Below are 25365 nucleotides of genomic sequence, written 5' to 3' on the forward strand. Positions count from 1 at the left end.
GGACAAGCAGTGCTTGCCTTGTTTCCCAGGCACTACTAAACGGATATATAATTGAATGTCCCTCTGTGAATCGCTACCTTATTGTGATGGAGGGGTATGTGTGTCCCAGGGATCCAGGGGCTATGTTGCCCAGGGACTTTGACCACTGGTATGGCAAATTGGTTCTGACCCCTATGAGTAGAAAATCAAGGGAACAGTTGACCCTGCCCAAGATAGGCCCTGCCCTGGAGCCAAGCCTGGGGAGGGTGCCCGAGGTCGAGCATCTGGTGGCCGAGCCTTAGTCCATGGGGCCCAGCTGGGCACAGCCCAAAAACTGGACATGGCCCCACTCCTCCTGCAGACCCACCATCCACAGGAGGCATCATAGAGGTCGGGTGCATTGTGTGCTGGGCAGCGGCCGGGAGTGGAGACCCTGGCTCTGGATGTTGTAGGGCTGTCTTAGTCTCTGCAATGTTGCATGGAGATCAGGGGCAGTACCTCTGCATTGGCAGACTGGGGTGGTAGTTCCCATCTTTAAGAAGGGGGACCGGAGGGTGTGTTCCAACTACAGAGGCATCACACTCCTCAGCCTACCTAGGAAAGTCTAGGAGAAGGCATTCGACCATGTCCCTCAGAGTGTCCCGTGGAAGATGCTTTGATAGTATGGGGTGCCTGGCCCATTGCTACTGGCCATTTGATCCTTATACAGCCATTGCAAGAGCTCGGTCTGCATAGCCAGCTATAAGTTGGACTTGCTCTCGGTGGGTGATGGACTCCGTCAGGACTGCCCTTTGTCACCGATTCTGTTCGTAATTTTTATGGACAAAATTTCTAGGCGTAGCCAAGTGGCGGAGGGCTTTCACTTGAGTGTCTCAGAATCTCATCTCTGCTTTTCTCGGATGATGTGGTTCTGTTGGCTTCATCGGGTGATGGCATCCAGTTCGCACTGAAATAGTTCACAGCCGAGTGTGAAGCGATGGAAATGAGATTCAGCACCTACAAATCTGAGGCCATGGTTCTCAGCCGGAAAAGGGTGGAATGCCCACTCTGGGTCAGGGACGAGTTCCTGATCCAGAGTGGAGGAGTTTAAGAATCTTAGGGTTTTGTTCACGAGTGATGAGAGAAGTGAGTGGGAGATTGAGAGATGGATTGGTGCTGCAGTTGCAGTGATACGGACGCTGTACCGGTCCATCGTAGTGAAGAGAGTAAAAACAAAGCTATCGATTTACCAGTCAATCTATGTCCCTACCCTCACCTCTGGTCACGAGCTGTGGGTAGTGACCGAAAGAACGAGTTCGCCAAGAGAATGGGAGTACTTTTTAAATCAAAACAACTAAGAGACAAAATGAAAGACTGTACAAGATGCACAGGAAAAAGCATGTCAACAGTGAACTGCACAGACAGATGGGGGGGGGGGGGGAGCATTGTAAACGCTTGCTGTATGTTTAAAAGGTTCACTAAGAAAGCTAACAAGAGTGCAATCTGTATTAACACTATAATAGAGCTCATGACTCCATATGCTTATTTTATCACTGACACACACCCACAATCACAGTGTCTTTCTTGTCATCTCCCTCAGTGTAGTTTTGTCACTTAGAACAATGTTTAATTTGACAGCTCTGCTCTCACAATGTCTACAAAAAAGTTTTTGATGCATGTTCTTTTATTTTTGAGTTGTTGAAATCAGCAGAACCCCCATTTCCTCGCATAAAGAGTATAGTATCCTTAAGGACACATTTTAAACATGAATCTTAAAACTCCCACAAACGAGCCACTGTTTATTTGATTTTAAGGGGACATGAACATTTGACATTTTGACAGCATCCAATAAGCACTCAGTAGAGCTAGTCCGCTCCTTAACATTTATAGTTACCTGATCCACAACTTCCTACTTTACATTACTTCACAATTCCTACATTACAATTTACTAGTGTAGCATAAGGAGGCAGCCATGTTTAAAATATTTTACTATCATGGCTGTACTTTTCAAGTTTATGGCCACATCAAGTGCTGATTCTCTTTCTTTCCTTGAATGTTGTACTGTAAGGAAGGCGTGACTTTTAAACACATGTCATGTTTCCGGCTGCCTAAAAGCAATACATTTAAAATTTTCCTATTTAGGATTCACATTTATCCAAAGTGCAAAGCAAAAATAAGTGAATACATCAAGTTCAGAAGAGGGAAACTTACAGATAAGTGCTATGGAAAGTGTTGCATTACAAATGTTAATCAGCAGAGTTAAAAGGTCAAATGTAAAATATTCCATAAAGCATGCAGGCTTTAACTGTATTTACGGTATAAGCCTGCAGTGATTTGGCTGAGCAGGCAGATCGATGCATTCTGCCATACAGCCTCAAGGTCTGATTACTGTGGGATTACAGCAGGTTGGCAGGGTGTCCCTAGGCATACCACATGAGAGTGAGAGCAAACATTTACCTTCAGCTTAAACTCTTAATTTCAAGAGTTTGAAACTGTAGTATGATGGACTCTTCCAATGCAATTCTAAAGACCAAACTCATGGTGTCTTTTAGCAAAGGCTCACATACTGTGCTGAGTGAGTCACACACAGACTCACTGATAGAAAGTAACTCTTGACTTCGATAACGTGACAACCTTTTGGTTCACATAAAAGTTTCTTAATGTCACCAAATTGAGAAGCGCAGAACGTATCATACTCAGTCTGATATTTATAGATAGACAGACATCTTATATGGTACACATCTGAGAATCAAGCTGTGCTTCAGGGTCACAAGCCAGCTCAGGTTTTATCACAGTGCACAACCAAAGAATATCAGTGTCAGTCCTATCACTCTGAATGTCACACCAAAGGTGGGGAGCTTAGATATGTCTTTTGTTCAAGGGGCAGTTTGCTTTTGAACTGGAAATCAAATTGGGCTCTTTTAATAACACAATAATATTACTGCCCATTATTGTCTGAACATGATTACTGCAGATTCACACAGTGGAAAAAGTGAAAAATATGAAAGAACAACATGATTCAAAAATCACAACAGTTGGCCTAAACACCACCACGGTTTCTGGCAGAATCTTTCTCACTCACTGCAAAGCATGGCCAGTTTTACAGTGAGCTCAATTACTGTGTGAAGCAATCGTGAACAATGGACTTGTTCTCAGTGTTTCTGTTAATGAAGATCAATTCATATGCAGAGTTGCACAACAGACCGTTCTTGGACACCAGTAAGTAACAAAAGCTACATTTGAGACTATCTTTTTTTCAGCATAATATCCAACGATTGGTTCTCCTTTTCAAAACTGAGGCTAAGTTAATTTTCTGATTAACAAAATTCTACTATTTTTTCTTACTGAGACCAAATTCTTTATAAAGGTTCTTCATTATGAAGCATTGATTTATATCCCATAAAAAAACTGCGTTTAAAATCATTAATGAAAAAACAGCCAATCAATAACAATGTTACACTTACAATTTAATATCTTGGTGTATTCATGGCTGGGATAGCTAGGATATTGCAGACCTTTGTTGGGTTTTTTGTTGTTGTTGTTGTTGTTGTTGTTATTATATTATGACATTGTGTTTCATCTGCATGCCTAGTGTTGAGTGACGTTGCAGTAAACAAATTACATACCTGCCCAGTGTCAGATAAATCGTTCTCTTCTTCCTCTTTACACTCACTTTTCTTCACCTTTTACACATGGCTGTGCAGCATCAATGCACATGCAACAATATATTCAAGAGATGTTTAAACTCATATTTATTTGTCATTTTTGCAGAGCATGATTCCAGGACCGCAGTCAGCTCAGGGCATGCCCACGCACATCTCAATGTGTGGCTGATAGCTTCAGTGCAGAAATCTGGAGTCATGCTGGCACTAAATATAGACAAAGGTTTTATGTAAGCTGAGGTGAATCATTCTATTCCACACATTTCAGCACATTTACTCACATACACTGGAAAAGTGACATGGCACAGGTGAAGGAAATGAATGTGTTAAACATGCATGGTACCCGTTACATGAAATGGATTTAGAGACTTGACAACACCGCATATGCTGTCTGCCAGCTGAAATCGCACGCATTTACAGAAATGAGTGTGTTTGTGTGCATTTGTAGCTGTGTGTGTTTTCCTCCAGGGCCTACTATGAGCAAGGTAATTTAAATGTGTTAATCAAAGCTCTAACATGATTGATTGGATGTGTTGAAGGCATCTTTGTCCTTCCCACAAGCATCCCAGTGTTTTGTTTTTTGTTTTTTGTTTTGTAAGAATGGAGATAATGGATCAGTGTAATGGAACAACACACACCCCATCAAACATTTCTGAGGAACAAACATTCAGATTGGCTTGACAGGTTACCTGATATGAGTCACTATCCCTTTGTGCAGGTCAAGTCCTGTTTCAAGCTGAACTAAAATGATCTAAGTGGATGCAGAACAAACCCAAAAATAAGAGCGCCAGATACACTCAACAAAAATATAAACGCAACACCTTTGTTACTGCTCCCATTCCCCATGGGATGGACGTAGAGACCTAAAATTCATTCCAGATACACAATATAACCATCCCTCCCAAACAGTGGTCACAAATCAGTCCAAATGTGTGGTAGTGGGCACATCTGCCATATTGAGATAATCCATCCCACCTCACAGGTGTGCCACATCAGGATGCTGATCTGACATCATGAGTAGTGCACAGGTGTACCTCAGACTGCCCACAACAAAAGGCCACCCTGGAATGTGCAGTTTTGTCTCACAGCAAAATGCCACAGATGCCACAAGCAATGAGGGAGCGTGCAATTGGCATGCTGACAGCAGGAATGTCAACCAGATCTGTCGCCCGTGCATTGAATGTTCATTTCTCAACCATAAGCCGTCTCCACAGGCGTTTCAGAGAATATGGCAGCACATCCAACCGGCCTCACAACCGCAGACCTCGTGTAACCACACCAGCCCAGGACCTCCACATCCAGCAGGTTCACCTCCAAGATCGTCTGAGACCAACCACCCAGACAGCTGCTGGAACAATTGGTTTGCACAACCAAACAATTTCTGCACAAACTGTCAGAAACCATCTCAGGGACGCTCAACTGCATGCCCGTCGTCCTCATCGGGGTCTTGACCTGACTCCAGCTCGTCGCCGTAACAGACTTGTGTGGGCAAATGCTCACATTTGATGGCGTCTGGCACGTTGGAGAGGTGTGCACTTCATGGATGAATCATGGTTCACATTGTTCAGGGCAGATGGCAGCTGAGAATGTTCCAGTTCTTGCATGGCCAGCATACTCACCGGACATGTCACCCATTGAGCATGTTCGGGATGTGCTTGACCGGCGTATACGACAGCGTGTACCAGTTCCCACGAATATCCAACAACCTCGCACAGCCATTGAAGTGGAGTGGACCAACATTCCACAGGCCACAATTGACAATCGGATAGACTCCATGCGACGATGTGTTGCACTGCATCAGGCAAATGGTGGTCACACCAGATACTGACCGGTTCTGGGTCCCCAGACCCCCAATAGCGCAAAAAACTGCACATTCCAGGGTGGCCTTTTGTTGTGGGCAGTCTGAGGTACACTTGTGCACTACTCATGATGTCAGATCAGCATCCTGATGTGGCACACCTGTGAGGTGGGATGGATTATCTCAATATAGCAGATGTGCCCACTACCACACATTTGGACTGATTTGTGACCACTGTTTGGGAGGGATGGTTATATTGTGTATCTGGAATTAATTTTAGGTCTCTACGTCCATCCCATGGGGAATGGGAGCAAAAACAAAAGTGTTGCGTTTATATTTTTGTTGAGTGTATTTTCAACATGTGGGGTGAGCGCTACTGATAGAGTGCAGAGTCACTGGAGGTAAAAAAAAAAAAAAAGGATGGTAAAAATAAATTATGTTATTGTACAGGTCTTTTTTTAAGGTAAAATTCAGCTTCAATTCCTTCTGTTTTGAATGATTGAAAATAAGTAAATAAAAAAATAAACAGCTTCTGGGGCATGAACTTTTTATTGCTTCTCAATTGGAGCACATCAGAGAAAGCTTAAGAACTGCTGGAATGAATCAGTTTCACAGCCCTTGCATATTGATCTCACAAAATAATGAAGAAGAGAGGTGTTGAAATAAGCTGTTTCTAATTAAGAGATAGCTCTTCAGAAGGTGAAGAAAGTGCAAAGATAAGAGATGAGGAGCAATGAACAGCAAGAGGGACTGAACTGTGGTCATCGTCAAATACAAATTTGCTCCTCTAGTCATCAACCTTTGACACCACCATGTGTTTTCAGAGCTGTGTTTACCTCACACACTCACATACAGCATCTGCAAAGACATGTTAGTAATGAAATCTAACAAAGAATAAAGCATCATCCAACATGATCCCATCAGCCTTTTGTCTTAGAGGATCAGAACATGGGAACCTGTCCTTAGACGTCAGCTCTGTTCTTTGCTTCCTCTTGTCTGTCTATCCCTTCTTAAGTCAGCTTCACACATATTGCCCTGTGTTACATCAGTTTAGATTATTATAAGGCTCACAAGCTCACACAAAAGCACACACACACACACACACACACACACACACACACACACACACACACACACACACACACACACACACACACACACACACACACACACACACACACACACACACAGAAAAGGTATTTCAATAGAGCTTCTACTGATTATTTTTTTTAATAATTTTTCTGATTTTTACTGCATCTGAAGCAAATTTTGTTTGGCAGCTGGCATTTTGCAATCCGGTCAGATCATATACATTGCGCTTAACATGCCAGTCTTTTCTCTCACTTTCAACCACAGCACATCATGGAAGCTTTTTCAGTTGCCTTAACTACAGTACATGTAGAGTTTATACCACAGCATTTCAATACTGGGGTTTGGATAATAAGAAATCAGATAGCTGATGTCTGACAACCAAGGACAGGATTTTGTGTCTAACTAGACTAAAAATTTCACAGAGATAAGCATACATTTTGTTGGCAGAGAGTAACCTGAACCATTTACCATACCATCTACACTCTGTTACTATAGCAATGGTGACATCTACTGGTTAATATTTGCATTTCTTTACTCAAAACAGGAACATTTTACTGGGAAAAAAAGGAAATTCTGTGCTCTGTAGATTGTTAATTGGACTGAGTCCTTCCAGGCATCTACTTTGAAGGAACATTTACAAGTTAAGGCGAGTCTTTCTTGCTAGGGAGCACCTACAAGAAACAGCTCTGCACTCCACTATGAGCAATGAAAAAAAAATGAATGTGATTAGTTAGATTATGGCTTGAAAAAGGTCATAATCAACTTTCATGGAGGTCTTATTTATAGCCTAATGGTGTTCCAATTTCACTGAAGTATACCTAGTGCTTACATTATGTATCCACTGATATTTGGCAGCAGTAAATACATTCAAATGTCTTTCTTTAATCCATGTGACCTGAAAAATAAGAAAGGAAAAAAACTATTTTTTATACTGTTGTACAGGTGCCACATATTTTTATACATTGATGCTGTCAAAGTCAAAGTTGACCTGTATTTGTTGTGATGGATTTTCAATCCACTAGTGTGGGTCAAATAAGGGAAACTGGTGGTTCAAAGCAGCTTGAAGCTGTGAAACTGTACGTGCCATGTCAGTGTGTATTTTTCATTGAACAGTGGTGACAGAGTACAAGGGGGATCTTGACACTGTCACGAAAACTGCATTCACAAGGGGTCACCCCAGCGAGGAGCGCTGCATGCTTGATTTTGACAGATCTTTATGCCAGGTGCCAAATGAACGGCCAAAGAGGTCACGAAGAGGTCAGAGGATACCCTGATATAAACACGAGATGTGGAGCTGCACATACGAGCAACTGCAATGAAACATAATTATCTAAAACTAATCTAATTAAAATTGATTTATTCTGAGCTAACTGCATTTAAAACATAGATTACACGAGAGATGGGAGGGTTCATAAGATTATAAAGTCACCTGAGCTGCAATTTCAGTGAATGTGAGAAACATGCACAAATCCCACAGGCACAAGGTTTTCTAACAATGTTTTGAATCCACAGACTAGTTTGCAATAAACCTTTTTTAACATGTAACATTTAATGTGGTTAATAATAATTAAAAAAAAACAAAAAAAAAACAGTTCCTTTTGTTGTCTGTGGGGGGCATGAGTCTGAACCTCTATGTCAAGCAGCATTTATGAAATCTATACACCTCCTACTGTACTCTCATTATCCTGTCATTCTGGACATCCTGAGCTTTTATATGATGCAACATTGTAGAGTTTGCACATGTGGACCCTTTTTCACAATGATGGGAACTGCAGCATCCTCATTTATGGATATGACAGAGGTTAAGTGATAAGATATTATGAGTCTATTGATAAAAATAAAATTGTTTCTTCAATTCGAGAGTGTTAACTTTTATTAAGTAGGATTATATGAATATGGAGTAATTCTACCCTCTCCAAAACAATCAGTTATTCTTATTGTTGTCAGGGGATGAGGTGAAGGAAGGTCAGACATTAGAGCAGAACCAGAAAGGTGAAAGCTCAGGGTGAAGAAATATAAGCTTTTGGGGAGCATGAGCATGGACCGTGTGATGTACCCACTGTCCATAATATCTGTAGTATTATTTTTTGTCTTAGGTTTTTAGGCATTACGACATTTAAGTAGAAATATAACTGAATTTACAAACACTGACACACACACAGACACAAACACACATCTGCTAAGAGTGTGATTTCTTCTTTTGCTGTGTTGATTTATATAATTAATAATGGATATGCAAAAGTGCATTAAAATGCACATCTCATCTTTATAATTCAGTTCTGACCATACTGAAACTGGGTTGAAATCATTTTTACCAGGGAAAAACGAAAAACGTTGCCCACGATCTCCAAACTGATGGTCGTCTGGTTACATCCAAAAGAAAGTTTTCAGAAACTAGAGCGAGGTGCTCATCTCTGAAGGTAGCATCAGAACCGAAGACAACTGAAAAACACTCCTCAGCATATCTGTGGCTAGAGCATGGTTTACTGGCTGCTAGTTATAGCCAAGATTAGGAAGTCCGTCAAAATAAAAAATGATCTTGATGTCTCTGATAATGGGAAAACAATAAACCCTTCTGGAAGTTAAAAACTCTCTTAACAAGAATGTCAAAAGGTTACCTCATTGTGCTGCAGCTGAGTAACCAAATCATTCAACTTCAGAGCTCCAGCTTAAGCACTACTTCTTATCCATAATGGACTTTGTCATCATTTTCATCATCTTCTGAGGCTCCTCAAAAACTGGTATTTCCTCCTCTGACCTTTTTTTTTTAAGTTTATATTTTAATTAACAACAATACTTAAATTATCTTTAAAAAAAGATAAAGAGTTTTTGATGTTGTGTTGATGTTTTTCATCAGTTTATTAATGTGAGACTATACATTCTGAACTGATCTGTAGTTCATACTTTGGTACAGACGCTAAATACAGCCCATATGTGAAGGTTAAATTACAGACCCCAGCAGTGACGGTTTCACCTATGAAGTAATTTCACTGTGTAAGTGTTACAAGGATAAAAAGTCAACAGAGTCGTGTTTCTTTCATCACAGAAAATGCTTTAATTGATGCTGTTACAGGTAAGAATCAAAATATAGCAAATAACTAACAAAGAAGCATTTAAAGGCACATTAAAGAAAACCTGATCACACTGTACTGTATGTGGTTCTTGCTAGCAAAACATTACAAAAAGGTTATGATTCTTTAGGAGTCCATCTGTTTGGATTTGCTCTCAACAAACTCAATTTCTGAAGAAGCTGAAGACCTAGAGCAACATTATCACCTGCTGCTAGACAAAGTGAAAAAGAAAACAAAAATTTCAATCCAGCAATTCAAGAGAGGAAAGAGATTTACTTGATCTCAATGCTTTGAATGCGAGCACCCTCATGAAAGCTCATGAACGAGTATTCCTGTGCACCGAGGCGGTTGGGGAAACTAAATGTTGAGCCACCTGGTAAAGTCACCTCAAACTCTGAAGGAGTGAATCTGATGACAATCTAAAAGGCATGAGAGACAGAGGACTTATATTATAGCTTGTATAGATAGATAGATAGATAGATAGATAGATAGATAGATAGATAGATAGATAGATAGATAGATAGATAGATAGATAGATAGATAGATAGATAGATAGATAGATAGATAGATAGATAGATAGATAGATAGATAGATAGATAGATAGATAGATAGATAGATAGATAGATACCTTGAAGTCCTTTCCCAGGCTGAAAGGGAAGCGTTTCTCCCATTGCTCCTGACACCACTTGTCTGCCTCGAAAGTGTTGCAAACAATGATGTTTGTGTCTCCCTTGGCGTTAAAACGAGGGTTGAGATGAAGTGCAATTCTGTCGTCACTGGGGCCAATATTCACTGCAAACCTGCAACGAACAGACACACAAAGCTACATGCTTAAAACACTTATTAATTATTACTATACTAGGTAAACTATAATGAGAAGAACAACAAGAATTAAACACAAAAACATGTTTCATAGCTGTACTTTTAAGGTTTCAGCTTCCTTAAAGAGACAAAGACAGTTCACAACAAATTCAAATTTAGACATTTTTCACCTGGTTAGCATTTTTGTGTGAAATCTGACATTTGGGAGATGACAGCTGCATCTCCCAAATGTATAACAAGAATCGATTTTGTTACATTTTGGTTGAAACTACAATTACTGAAAACCAAAAAGTTCCAATAAGAGTTTTTAGTTTATCCTTTTTATTATTTTCAATTTTACTATGATTCACTAATTTACAAAATCATGATAGAGTTTGGTCTTACTCAAGTACTTACTCTTTGGAATCAGGTTTAACAACTCCAACAACAGTCAGGGTTTGTCCAACCTTGAAGGTCATGTTCTTTATTGTCATAACCTGTGAAGAAAAATTATTAGTTTACATTAGATTAGCCTGTAGTGTTTCCCTTGGGATAAATATATCGTGGACAAACGAGAGAAACATGTTCTGTAAGATAACGCACACATACAGACACAAAAGTTGGGCAGGTTGATGATATGGTGATGTTTTCTGTCTGAGGCTACAATAATATTTGCATCTAATAAAAAAATCTAGAAAGTAGTATTACTAGACAATAATGCACTGCATTAAGTAACTTACCCGTTACTGTTGATGATAATACAAAGCAACAGTTAAGAAGTGATTAATGCACACTTACACTATGTGGTAAATAGCAAAGGTCATCAAATAAATCCAAAAGGGCAGGACTCCCAAATTTTCAATCAAAAGTCAATTTAAAACAAAAACAAAACAAAACAAAAAAAACAGAGTTACATCAGCCTGGTATAGATTAAGTTTGCACCAGCTGTCAGTTCCATGTTTAAACTATGGTTTAAGACTCTCCATATCAGTTATAGGACTCGGAGAGAAGCAAAAGTAATGTAAGTTAAATATTGCTGCCAAAATTATACTTACAGTCTCCATCCTGACAGATGTAATAGGTCAAGTCGTAAAGCTGAGAAGAAATGAGAGTGCTGTGTGGTCTTGTCTCTTTGCACTTCAGCAGAAGGCCACAGTATATAGAAGGTAGGCGGTGCCTTCAACCTGAATGACATTTCAAACGGCCAGTATAACTGTGCTACTGCACAGTAAAATTTGCAGTGTTAAAATAACACTTAAAGAGTTGAATTTAACACTGGTCCTGAGTCTATTTGGTCCCATTTGGAATTGGTGTTAAATCAACTCTTTCTATAGTGTTAAAATTTTAGAGTAAAATTAACTCTAAATAGAGTGAAAATTTAGCACTGAGTAACACCGCATAGTGTTAAAACAACTTAACACTACTAGTAGTGTCGTATTATTTACTCTATCATAGTGATAAATGAACTCTATTTGAGGAAAATCCCACTGATTTTTAACACTGAACTGACTTATTTGAAATGAACACTGGGGGTTCAAATAACTGATGAGAGTTGATGTTACTCCATACTGTGTTATTCATACACTGATCTCTAGTGAAAAATTAGCTCTCATAGAGTAAAATTTTTAATTAATTTTACACCAAGTAGTGTTACTAAAACTCTTCCTGTAGTGTTACCTTTACACTCAATTTACCATTTTGCAGCATGAAAACTTGGTTTTTAATCATTCTTTTACATATAAAACAAGAAAGCAAAAACCACAACTAGATCATACATTTAACAGCTTTATTTTCATGTCAGGCTCAAAATATTATATTATATTTAGCATGCTAAACTCCTACCAGCTGACTTGTATATGGAATATAGACCATAAAAATGTTAGTAGTTAACAAATACTGCCCCTGTTGGTGAAGACTGGCTGAATGCTAAGAAAAAATATTGTGAGAAAAATAAAAGAGCTAAATATGCTTTTTATTAATCGTAAATGACATGTCACAACCATATTCACTTCATGACACTCCAGCAAATCTGTCACTGGCAAGTTTATGAATTCTGGATGTAATGTAAAGTCAGACATTTAATTAATAATCGTGAATTCACTATTTTAATGAATCACAAAATAACTGTAATTTGTGCATGAAATCAACACAAAGTGGACTGTAACAGTGAGGTGCTTTGAGGAATACTACACTACTACTAAACGTTTACACTGCAGCTTACCCCTGTTTCACATAGAATTGGAGTTCTGGCTTCTACATTATTACTTAATTTAATTTCAACCTTTAATGTGATTTAAATAATTGTAACCCTTTCCAAAAATGGTTACAATTATTTGGGGTTCGGGGAAAAAAGCCCAGTTAATACAAAGTATTTGCTGTGTTCTGTTTAGTTTTAATCCAAAGAGGAAGATTGCAATGCAGCCTTTGTTCAGCTATTATACCGGGAAAGCGAGAACTCATAACAGAAATGAAACAGGGAAAATGTTAGCATGTTTATCTTGCTGTCTAACAGATAATGTTTGTGCATATGTCTTCTCATCTACCATACCTTTCCAAGCAAATTCTCCCCGTATCCAAAAAAGTGATGCAAGGTGCTTATTATAGCCTGCCTAATTTATCAATCTAAAGAGGAAAGAATTCAATGCAGCCTTTGCTCAGCTCTGATACAGGGAAAGAGAGAAGGTGTGACAGAAATGACACAAGGAAATGTTAACATGTGTTTATCTTAATGTCTAACAGATAATGTTTGTGCATATGTCATCTCATTTACCATATCTGCACTGCTTCCCCAATTACATTTTCCCCATATCCAAAATAGTCCAAATGATACAAGCTCCTTATTATATCCTGCCTATAGTATCAAACTAAAGGGGAAAAAATCCAGCAGATAACTGACATGCCTATGTATGTCCATGCAGACAGGAAGATCTTTAGAGCTGATTTAAAATTGTCATTTGATGGCTTAGACCAGAGGTGTCGAACTCCAGGCCTCGAGAGCCGGTGTCCTGCAGGTTTTAGATAGACTGCAACTCTGCTTCCTGGTCCCAAATCTGGACAGTTATGTAGTTATGTTTGGATGGGTTTAATAAATTTGGCCAGATTTTTGGAAATGAGAGCTGCTCCCTTCAAAGTGAAATGGATGCTGTCTCTCCTAACAAGACTAGGTTTCCCCCAGAAAGTTTTCCAATAATCTATAAAGCCCACATCGTTTTTTGGACACCACTCAGACAGACAGCAAATTCAAAAGAACGTGCAGCTAAGGATGTCACTCCTGGTCCAACTGGGGAGTGGACAAGAGAAAACTACAGATTCTAGCATTTTTTGGCAAAGTTGCACACCATCCATCCATCCATCCATTCGCTTCCGCTTATCCTTTTCAGGGTTGCGGGGGGCGCTGGAGCCTATCCCAGCTGTCATAGGGCGAGAGGCGGGGTACACCCTGGACAGGTCGCCAGTCTGTCGCAGGGCCAACACACAGGGACAGACAACCATTCGCACTCACATTCACACAATGGCAATTTGGATTTTCCAATTAACCTATCCCCTCAAGCTGCATGTCTTTGGACGGTGGGAGGAAGCCAGAGTACCCGGAGGGAACCCACGCAAACACGGGGAGAACATGCAAACTCCACACAGAAAGACCCCAGCCTGATGTTGGAATTGAACTCAGGACCTTCTTGCTGTGCGGCAACAGTGCTAACCACCGTGCCACCGTGCTGCAGTTGCACACCAATTCAATATTAATTTTAGATTTATGTTACTGGTTGTCCTTACTGCCAATGTGAATTATAATTTTATTCAATTTTGCATTTACCGTTAGCCAGTGGGGAAAAATGGTCAGTCACATGAACAGTTTGGTAGTGTACTGGGGCTTCTGTTTAAGTATATTTCCTCCTCATCATCATCCAGCCACCCTGTGTTCCCGGCTGCTTGGGACAATCTGCCGGGGGAGAGCTAATGGGCCCTACACTACCTTTAGCTGCACCAGCTACAGGGGCCTAGCTAGCTACGAGGTTTTTAAGGGTGCGAAGCCAAGTCTCCAGTTCAGTAATCCTGGCATCCAGAGCTGCCAATCTCTACATTTATTATAAGTATCAATACTGCTAAAGGAAGTCGAGGAGTAACACACTGAGCAGGAAAGTGCAGGAGGAACAAGTAAAGAGGCCATGCTACTAGTGAGTCAGCTACAAACTAAGCTAACCTAGCAAATCCCCAAAGACACAGTGAGGTGAGGAAATACTGTGAATATAATTAGCGGGAGAATCAACAAAGAATGTGCTTTGGATAAAGTGAAGATGTGAAGATTACACTATGAAATAAGCAGTTATATATAAGTTGTTAATTAAATTGGCTACGTAGATTAATCAATCAATCACTCAGTCAATCATTTCATTTATTTATACACATATTTAAAAACAACACAGGTTGACCAAAGTGTTGTACAAAGTAAAAAGTAAAACAAACACACACAAAGAGAACAAAACAAAAACTCACCCACACACGGCACAAAAAAAATGTTGATTTATGTACCTGTGCATTTTCAATTTTTGCCGTTCCAGATGTTTTATGTTTGTTTTTCCTACAGGTGCAGCAGTTGGCGATACATTGTGCATTTCTATTTGTATTATATCCTTTTACTATGTCTGAACCTGAATCCTCCCTTAATTATGCTGCAAAAGACCAATGCTGCTGGGGGCTTCCCTGAGTGTTTCTTTTTTTACTCACCTTTTTCACTCATTTATCTGCTTACATATGCATTTAATTAGTAGTTATTATTACAACTTCCTATTTGAACTGTGAAGTTTCTATCTTTCATGCCGAGGAAAACCCAGTGTTTGCAGAGAATGCTACTTGTCTGACTGCATCGTGCCAGGAGGGATTATGGTGTGGGGTTACTTTTCATGAGTTGAGCTCAGCCCCTTACTCTCAGTGAAAATAACTCTGGCATTTCCAGATCAGTTTATCTCTAGAAGGGATTTAAATGGTCTTCATATAAGAATACACAGAACATAAAACATTGCAATGCCAAAATATGGTCACACAGTTTCCAGTTTTGGAGCCTGTCAATTACTGAAGGCTGTTTATATTGTGATGACTCTGTCTGCCTGACTATCTGTGTTTGAAAATATAGTGCAACTTTTGCTATTAATCTACAAAACTGACCATAGATACCAGCAAAAGTTGGGGATTGCACTCTCACACTATTTTGCTCCATTTTTTGAGATTTTTAGTTGAACTTGGAGCTACCTACAGAGTTTTGCTCTCGTTAGACATACATACAATTTAGGATTAATTATTCATTTAATAATATCAAGTAGAATAGATATATATTGTAATTTGATCTGTAGTACAAACCTTGGTACATACAGTTACTGTGAGTCAAAGCGGACCCTCATGTTATGAAATATGACCCATAATAAGAATTAAATTACAGACCACAGCAGTGACAGTTTCACCCATGAAGTAATTTCACAGGGGACGCCCAAAGGCATCATAAAACATTCCATGTTAGTGTAACAAGAATAAGGAGTCACCAGAGTCATGTTTTTTCATAAAAGAATGTGTTTTAAATAATGTTGCTGCAATAAAGAAAGAACAAATGGAATGTCTTGGGAATTCAAACAAATGCTTTAGTACTTTCAGACACCTTACAGAAAAACTTGATCACACTTTATTTGATTTTTGCAAGCAAAATCAGAATCAGAATCAGAATCAGAATCAGAATACTTTATTGATCCCTGGGGGAAATTATTTTTTGTTACAGTGCTCCATTTTAAACCAACATTAAGACAAGACAGACAATACACTAACTAAGAATAGTACAATATATACATATATATACATACATACATACATAAGTCACTTATAAATAAATATTTGGAAAAGAAACATGTGTAGTTGTAGCAGCAAACAGTGTGTTAAGTGGATGCGTTGTACAGGGAGATGGCCACAGGCAGGAATGATTTCCTGTGTCGTTCAGTGGTGCTTTTCGGTAATCTCAGTCTCTCACTGAACGAGCTCCTGTGACTGACCAACATGTCATGGAGTGGGTGGGAGGTGTTATCCAACATTGTCTTTATCTTGGACAGCATCCGCCTCTCCGACACCACCTTGAGGGAGTCCAGCTCCATCCCCACAACATTGCTGGCCTTACGGATCAGTTTATTAAGTCTGTTGGCATCTGCGACCCTCAGCCTGCTCCCCCAGCATGCAACAGCATAGAGGATCGCACTGGCCACCACAGACTCATAGAAAATCCTCAGCATTTTCTGGCAGATGTTGAAGGACCTCAGTCGCCTCAAAAAATAGAGACGACTCTGGCCCTTCCTGTAAAGTGCTGTGGTGTTTTTAGCCCAGTCCAGTTTATTGTCAATGTGTACTCCAAGGTATTTATAGTCCTCCACAATGTCAACACTGACCCCCTGGATTGAAACAGGGGTCAAGTGTTTCCTGGTCTTCCTGAAGTCCACGATCAGTTCCTTGGTCTTTGCCACGTTGAGCTGCAGATGATTCTGCTCACACCACGTGACAAAGGAGTCGACCACAGCCCGGTACTCTGTCTCATCATCCCTGCTGATGCATCCAACCACCGCAGAGTCATCAGAAAACTTCTGAAGATGGCAGGTCTCTGTGCAGTGGCTGAAGTCTGTGGTGTAGAGGGTGAAGAGGAAGGGGGAGAGGACAGTCCCCTGTGGTGCCCCTGTGTTGCTAATCACCTTGTCAGACACACACTGTGGGAGACGTACATATTGTGGTCTTCCTGTCAGGTAATCAACAATCCAGGACACCAGAGAAGCATCCACCTGCATCGCTGCTAACTTATCACCCAGGAGGGTCGGCCTGATGGTGTTGAAAGCACTGGAAAAGTCAAAAAACATGACCCTCACAGTGCTCGCCGGCTGGTCCAGATGGGTGTAGACACCAAAATCTATCTCTTCCCTGCCCGTCGGCCTATCGCAGGAAGGAAAAATATATGTCAATGCTTTTGCATTCTTTCGGAAATGTAGCTGGGTAATTATGTCATTGGCATCGGTGAGCCACTGTCAATATGTGACATATTGAAATCGCGTTTGAATTTGCGCTTGTTTTTTTGCTTTCACTTTGCAATCGCGCGAACTGTGTATAGAGAGCGACAGCACTGATCTGTGAGTGATGATAATTTGCACACCAATTCCTCTGACATCGTCTTATTATTTGTTAGCTTACTATGCAAACATGACAAGTGAAATCTCCCGCAGCTTACACATGTGAGAGGTTGATCGTGCAGAGAATCGCTGAGCTTATGTGAGTGCGTGTGTAAAAGCAGCAGGATTTATATTTCAGTTCTGCTGAGCCAAATAAGACAGGTCAGGGTGAAGAAGTGACAGCCAAAGAAAAGCTTACCACAAAACGGAAAAGTTATGACAAATCAGACTATAAGGCAAAAAGAAAGTGCAGCTTTATGGTTTCATGGACAAAATAATTTCTGTGGCTGCAATATGACGAGCTAAATAACCAGGGCTGCACATAAGTGGTCCGCAGGTGCGCATTCGCTGTCAAAATAAAAAACACGCACAAGGGTTAGGGTTAAATTTAAAAACTGTACTTTTGAGTTAAAATATATATTTATAATTTTAATAAATGACAAATTAAAAAGGCATGAACAATTTTTTTTTGTATCGAAAAAATATCGAACCGTGACACCAAAGTAATCGAACCGAACCGTGAATTTTGTGTATCGCTGCACCCCTTATATATATATATATATATATATATATATATATATATATATATATATATATATATATATATATATATAAGGTGAAAATACAGGCACACACTCTCATACCTGAAACTCCTTTCCCTCACAGAAAGGAAAGCAATCCTCATGTTGCTCCTTACACCAATTGCCTGCCTCCAAAGAATTGCAGACAAATTTATTTATCTGTCCCTTTGCATTAAAGCGAGCGTTGAAATGAAATGCAATTCTGTCCACGCTGGGGCCAATATCCAGCGTGAATCTGCAATGTACAGACACACAAATATTTATTACATCTTATATTCCTTTTAGCATGCGTAGGAAGGACATAGGGCTGAAATAAACTGAAATACAGATATAGCATTTTTGACACACATTTGCAAATAATTTTGCTACAATAAATTTAAAGGACCATTCACCCCATAATCAAATTCTAATGACATGGCCTCCTTGTTCACCTGATCTGAACCCCATTGAGAACCTGTGGTCCATCATCAAATGTGAGATTTACAAGGAGGGAAAACAGTACACCTCTCTGAACAGTGTCTGGGAGGCTGTGGTTGCTGCTGCACGCAATGTTGATGGTGAACAGATCAAAACACTGACAGAATCCATGGATGGCAGGCTTTTGAGTGTCCTTGCAAAGAAAGGTGGCTATATTGGTCGCTGATTTGTTTTTGTTTTGTTTTTGAATGTCAGAAATGTATATTTGTGAATGTGGAGATGTTATATTGGTTTCACTGGTAAAAATAAATAATTGAAATGGGTATATATTTGTTTTTTGTTAAGTTGCCTAATAGTTATGCACAGTAATAGTCACCTGCACACACAGATATCCCCCTAAAATAGCTAAAAATAAAAATAAACTAAAAACTACTTCCAAAAACATTCAGCTTTGATATTAATGAGTTTTTTGGGTTCATTGAGAACATGGTTGTTGTTCAATAATAAAATTATTCCTCAAAAATACAACTTGCCTAATAATTCTGCACTCCCTGTAGAGTGTGGGAGGAGCCTTCAACCTGAGTGATATGTGAAACAGCCAATAGGATTGTGCCAGTGCTAAACACCCACTACCTTACTCATAGTCAAATTATAGACCATAAATAACTAATTTAGAAGTTAAAAAATGTTTGCATAATTGGTGGTTAACATCCCACTGTTACACTGTTTGTTTGAAATGCCTCCAAAAGACTGTCTGAACTTGAATAAACCTACAATTCTCCTTCTTAGATCTTCACTGACTCTTTTGGACTTTTCAGTTGTTCTGAGGGGTTAAAATGGGACTTGACAAAAATTACAATAATATCTATTCAGAGCTCCAGGAGATTTTCTTTGTGTAACGGTTGTGATGAGCTGACCTGTGTTGCTGCTGCTTTGAAGTTTACTGCTCTTTAATGATTTGCACAACTAAATTCAACAAGGTGTAAGCAGATGCATCCCATAATGCTTTCCATTAACTACTGTTTATATTGTCTTTATCATATAGAGTATAAAGTTGGTATAAAAACTGAATGCAGTGAATGAGTCAAAGTATCACCAACATAAGTTCTAATTTACCTGAGCTGCACATGATGTAATAGTGACCATGAATGCACCGTCACTGTGCACCAGTGCAACACACACACACACACACACACACACACAAATTATACAAGGCCTAAGGTTCAAGAAGCCAAAATGCAATTCAGCCTTTGCTAAACTACTGTGAAAGAGAGAAGGTGCGACAGAAATCATAGGGAAATGTTAGAACGTGCTTATCTTACTGTCTAATAGGTAACTTTTATGCATATGTCTTCTCATCTGTCACTGCACTCCATTTAAAAAAGGATAAATGATACAAGGTCTTTATTTTAATTTGCTGGGTTTATCAAGCCAATGAGGTCAGAATGCAGTTCAGTTTCTGCTCAGTTCTGATACTGGGAACACATAGCAGAAATGAAATAGGGAAATGTTAGCATGTGCTTATCTTGCTAACAGATAACTTTCATGTTTATGCATGCCTATGCAGATGAGAAGGAAAAAGAAGTAATTATTGTACATATATGCTGTATGGTGAACATTTTGACCTTAAAAGATCAAATATTCAACATTAAAATAATGTTTAAAAGTGAATACAAACATCTGTTTTAATTAAAGCACAGTTCAATTATAGACTAAGCTTGCACCAGCTATCAGTGTTTAAGTTATGTATTAAGAATGTCTATAAAACACAGACAAGTAAAAGTAATATTAATAGTAATACAGAGCAAGAAAAATGACCTTGACAAAACCACGGGGCAGCTAAAAACAGGAAGGTTTCTGGAAATGATTTTAAATAATCATTTGTTGGAAAGTATACAGAGTTTAAAGGATGACATGAAGTCTTGAAGCCTTGAGATGATTATTCCCATTGTTACCATCTTGGCTGTTTTGCTAAAATGGTTGGAGGGGAGAAGAATTTGAGGGGAATTTACACTAAGCAAAGTTGATCTGAGCACCCACTGTCCTCCAGTGATAACACTAAGGTACTTCAATAATCCACATTCTGCAAAAACCTTTCACTACTACTTCCAATAAAGAAAAAGAGACAACTATTATTACACTGTTATAACAAAATGTGATATAGAAAAATAATCACATATGACTCGCCTGAGTTTATTGTAAAAGTGGCAATTTGTTCTCACGTCATTCAAAAAGCAATCAGTATAACTAAGTAAATAAATATCCTACTCTTCTTGGGTAAATGCAATAATATCAGAGTATTTGTGGGGATATTTCTCCAGTAAGTAGTAGCTTCAAAAGTAGAAGTCAACAACATTGCTCAGCATTTCTTAATAAATAGCAGTAATCAACTCACCTGATATTTAAAATATTTAAGTTTCCTTTTCAACGGTTTAAAGGTTCAAAACATTTAAAACTGTACCCTATCCACTTTCTCAGAAACCAAATCTGCTGTAAACCAAAAGAAGTTTACTTAAAAAAAAAAAAGATAATTTTTCAAAAAGAATTATTGAATCCCATTTATTATGTATATGTACCACCAGCAGCTGGAGTCATTTTATTGAAAGCTTTCTCCACATTCTGAGACTACACTGAAGTAAACTGCAAAGTTGCCATCAAAATGACATCAAACCACTTTTAGTGTTTTCTATTCCAAGCATTGATTGATATTGCATTAATAATTATAATTATCAATTGTAGTTGAGGAAGTATTAGAAATACAGCAGTGAGGTGAGTGTTTAATGGTTGTAGTGGTTATTAATGGTTATGTCCCGACAGTCCCACAATTTTCTTGCCATTTTCACATTCATTAAAATGAATGACTGTTTCATTTCATGTCTGTTTTGTGTTAATTTCTTATATAAATCTGTGCACGATGTTGTGTAGATATTTTTCTCCAAAAATAAATCCTAATAAATAATAATAATTCCAAAATCCTGCTTTGAAAAACATTAATTAAGGATTAACAGTTCATGTATAGACTAGTAGATAGATTAGTTATATGTGAAAAATTAATCTATGGTATAAACACTTCTCATAACTTAAACTGGACCCAAAACTGTGAAGGTATGAAATATGACTTGTATGTAAAAGGTCAAATCACAGAGCGGGGCAGTGCCTGTGTTTCACTGGGAAAGGATGAAAGGCATTGTAAAACAAGTATAAGGAGCCACCAGAGTCATGTTTTTTTTCATAGTAGAACATGCTTTATTGATGCTTTTGCAGGAAAGAATTGAAAAGTAAAAAGTCTTGGAAAATACAAATAGTGAATAGTGAAGCATTTAAAGGCACATTAAAGGAAACTTGATGATAGTTTACTGTATATGATTCTTGCAAGCAAAAAACTACAAATCCAAACCAAAAAATCCCTTGGACTACTTTAAAACTGCACAGTTCCATAACAGGATGTTCAGTCATCTGTGTGCAGAGCTAAAAATCTGCTGCCAGACAAACAGAAAAATAAAACAAGAATTTCAATTCAGCAATTCAAGGGTGGATGTCGTTTTACTTGATCTCAATGCTTCTGATGACAGCATCCCCATGAAAGCCCATGACAGAGTATTTCTCTGCACCCATGCGATTGGGGAAACAGAACGTTGAGCCATTTGATAAAGTCACCACAAACTCTGAGCAAGTGAACTGAATGGAGATCTAAAAAGGCATTTTGAGTGAGAGAAACAGAGAGACAAAGGATGTGAACACTGTAATATAGCTCAGAAAAAGGTCAAATAATGACGTTTTTAATGTAATCAAAGATACCGTGACACACATTTTCCAACAGAGATTGCATGAAAGAACAAGGCTACAATACGGACAAACACACTCTCACACCTTGAATTCCTTTCCCGGGCTGAAAGGAAAGCTTTTCTCATATTGCTCCTGATGCCAATTGCCTCCCTCAAAAGAGTTGCAGACAATTATATTTATGTGTCTGCTGTCATCAAAACGAGGGTTGAAATGAAATGCAATTCTGTCCTCGCTCTCACCAATATCCACAACAAACCTGCAATGAGAGAAAGCTATTACATTACATTATACAGTATTTAGGATCAGAAAATATGGGACTAAAATGGACTGACATAGAGATACAAAATTATCGGCACAGATTTGCAAATAATTTTGCTACAATAATTGCCCCAAGATAGTAAATCTTAATAAAATGGTGACAGAGTGTGATTACCTACCTTTCAGGGAAAGTTCACCCCCAAATAAAAATTCTCATATTTGCACATTTTATATCAGTACCTTTCAAACTTCAGTTACCTTAACCTCCTAAGACCCAAACTCTTTCATGGCATGCATTTTTAATTTCTCTTTTCTATTTGGGCTGATTGGGACCTGATGAATGAAAAAAAAATTACCTGATTTTTTTTTTTTTTTTAACCTAAGTTTTGTTTCTGAGAAAAATTAGACCCACATGAAAGGACATTTGCTTTAAATTCAATAGGACAGTGGCACAGTATAATGTCCTCGTAAGTGGATATCGGGCCCTTGTAGAGCAAAATTTAATTTAATCACCCAGAATGTGATGTCCACGTATGTGGACAAAAGATCCTAGGAGGTTAAAGAGATACTTTACAAAATCTAATTTTCTAATTTTTCCTCTTACCTGGAGATTTAGTTATCATTTTTGTGCAACTTTTCTCTGTATAATAAGATGTACATTTGTGGAACTTTGATTGAAAGTACAATTACTCTTGTTACTCCAAAAAAGTCTCCAAAAGCTTTTTATTATAAATATATTTTATTTTTCAACTTTACTATGACTCACTCACTAATTTAAAAATCCTAATACATCTTATCCTTAATCAGTATTTACCAGATTTGATGACTCCAACAACAGTCAGGGTTTGTTCGACCTTGAAGGTCATGTTCTTTATTATCATATCCTGTACAGATAAAGACAGGGATTTTTGGTGATACTGCACTGGACAGTGCTGTTTACTGGCTGAAGCTGAAATAATAAATGACTCCAAAAAGAGTCAATAGCATTACAAAATAGTGATGCACCCATAATAAATAATGCCCTGCATCAACCATCTGTAGCTGAGAAGACAAAATAACAATTAAGAAATGATTAATGCACACATATGCTCTGTGATGAATATTTCAATGATAAAAGGCCATCAAATAAATCCAAAATGTCAGAATTATGAAAAAACAACAAACCTAAAAGCATACTGCTTATACTTTAGTTTAAGCATAACTCTGCTGATTTAGTTACATCAACCTGGAAAAGAATAAGCTTGTACCATCTGCTTAAGACTGTATATATTTACTTACCTTCATCATCTTGGCATATGTAGTAGGTTAAGTACAGCTGAGAAGAAATGAGAGTTCTGCAGGGACTTAGTCTCTCTGCACCCAGGAAGACTGCATTATATAGAGTGTGGGAGGAGCCTTCAATCTGAATGACATTTCAAACAGACAATATTACTCTGCAATTGCTTAAGACCCACTATTTGACCCATTGTCAAATTATAGACCATAAATAAATAATTAGTAGTTAACAAATACTTGCAGATGTTGGTGAAAATTAGTTGTTAACATCACACTGTTACATTGTAACCTGTATTTGTTCTTTGGACTTTCCCATTGTTTGAAATGTCTCCAAGAGACCCTCTCGACTTGAACAAGCCAGTGTGGATCACATAAAATCCCAAATAAATTCAAACTTGTGCATCCCATTCTTATTTAGAAAGTCATTAAAGATGCATGGGTACAATAATTCCATCATGGAAGAAGAATAGTTCAAAGTAGGGCTGGGCCATATCATACCGTTCACGGTAATACCGGTATAATGTTGGGCAACGATAAGAAAATGAAATATCGCGATAGAATATGGGTCAAACTCGCATGCGCAGTGCCTTTGTTTTCATACGCACATGGCGGAAAAAGCATGGCGGCGACGGAGAATGAGAAGGGCGAAAGTGGATCGTTGAATGAAATGGATGAACCAGAATTGGTTTGTAAAAATGCTGCAACTTCCGTGGTCTGGAACTGGTTTAGCTTTTCGCTTTCACTGGAAATGCCTTTTGGTTAAACTGTCAGCAAGGAATTTGCATTTGCACTGTTACATTTTTATAAAGCTTTAATGCACATAAAAAACAGCTGCTTGTTTAAGTGAAAATACATTGATTTTTTGCGCTAATAAAGTTGTGGAGTTGTAAAGTATTTTGTCTAGTGTCAATTATATCGTCAATTATATCGTCAATTATATCGTCAGTTATATCGTTATCGCAAATTTTCAAATGTATATCGTGATAAATATTTTTGGTCATATCGCCCTGCTCTAGTTCAAAGAAATTGACTCAAATTACCATGACATTCATGCCCATTATGACTGTAGAGAAACATTTTTAAACTACGAGTGAACTCTTTATGAAACATTTTATAAAGTTTAAAAGGGTTTAAATTAATTATAATTTAATTATAGTATGTTTGGTAAATGAGATATAGTTCCTTTGTTACTGAAATTCTTTTTTTTAAGTTGACATTCATTCTATAAATGTTTTAAACTTAGTGCCCAACTTTATATAGCACATTTAACCTTATTTCAATTAACCCTTAATGATATAAGAAATCAACAAGATTTTGATTTTAGCCATTTACTGTATGTCATTTACACTTTTCCAAACATATTTACCCCTGTATCCAAAAAAGCTCAAACACTACAGGATCTTCCGCCTAGTTTATCAATCCAAACAGGCCAGAAAGCAATTCAGCCTTTGCTCAGCTGTGATACTGGGAAAGAGAGAAGGT

General features: G+C 38.3%; 2 protein-coding genes across 2 annotated transcripts; both read right to left on the bottom strand.

Annotated features, from left to right (window-relative positions):
- Positions 1–9853: 9853 nt before the first annotated feature.
- Positions 9854–10876, bottom strand: LOC308411033 (beta-galactoside-binding lectin-like; the record flags this gene model as incomplete). Its single annotated transcript, XM_080904725.1, has 3 exons — positions 9854–10000; positions 10210–10381; positions 10800–10876. The coding sequence occupies 3 exons, from the start codon at positions 10874–10876 to the stop codon at positions 9854–9856; spliced, it is 396 nt and encodes a 131-aa protein (XP_080760851.1).
- An 11231-nt stretch (positions 10877–22107) lies between these two features.
- On the bottom strand, positions 22108–23895 carry LOC308411385 (uncharacterized protein; the record flags this gene model as incomplete). Its single annotated transcript, XM_080905264.1, has 4 exons — positions 22108–22254; positions 22590–22606; positions 23423–23492; positions 23887–23895. 4 exons carry the CDS (start codon positions 23893–23895, stop codon positions 22108–22110), a joined length of 243 nt encoding a protein of 80 aa, XP_080761390.1.
- Between the last annotated feature and the right edge of the window lie 1470 nt (positions 23896–25365).

Source organism: Rhamphochromis sp. 'chilingali' (assembly GCF_963969265.1).
Source record: "Rhamphochromis sp. 'chilingali' genome assembly, chromosome: 15".
NCBI classification, from domain to species: Eukaryota; Metazoa; Chordata; class Actinopteri; order Cichliformes; family Cichlidae; genus Rhamphochromis; species Rhamphochromis sp. 'chilingali'.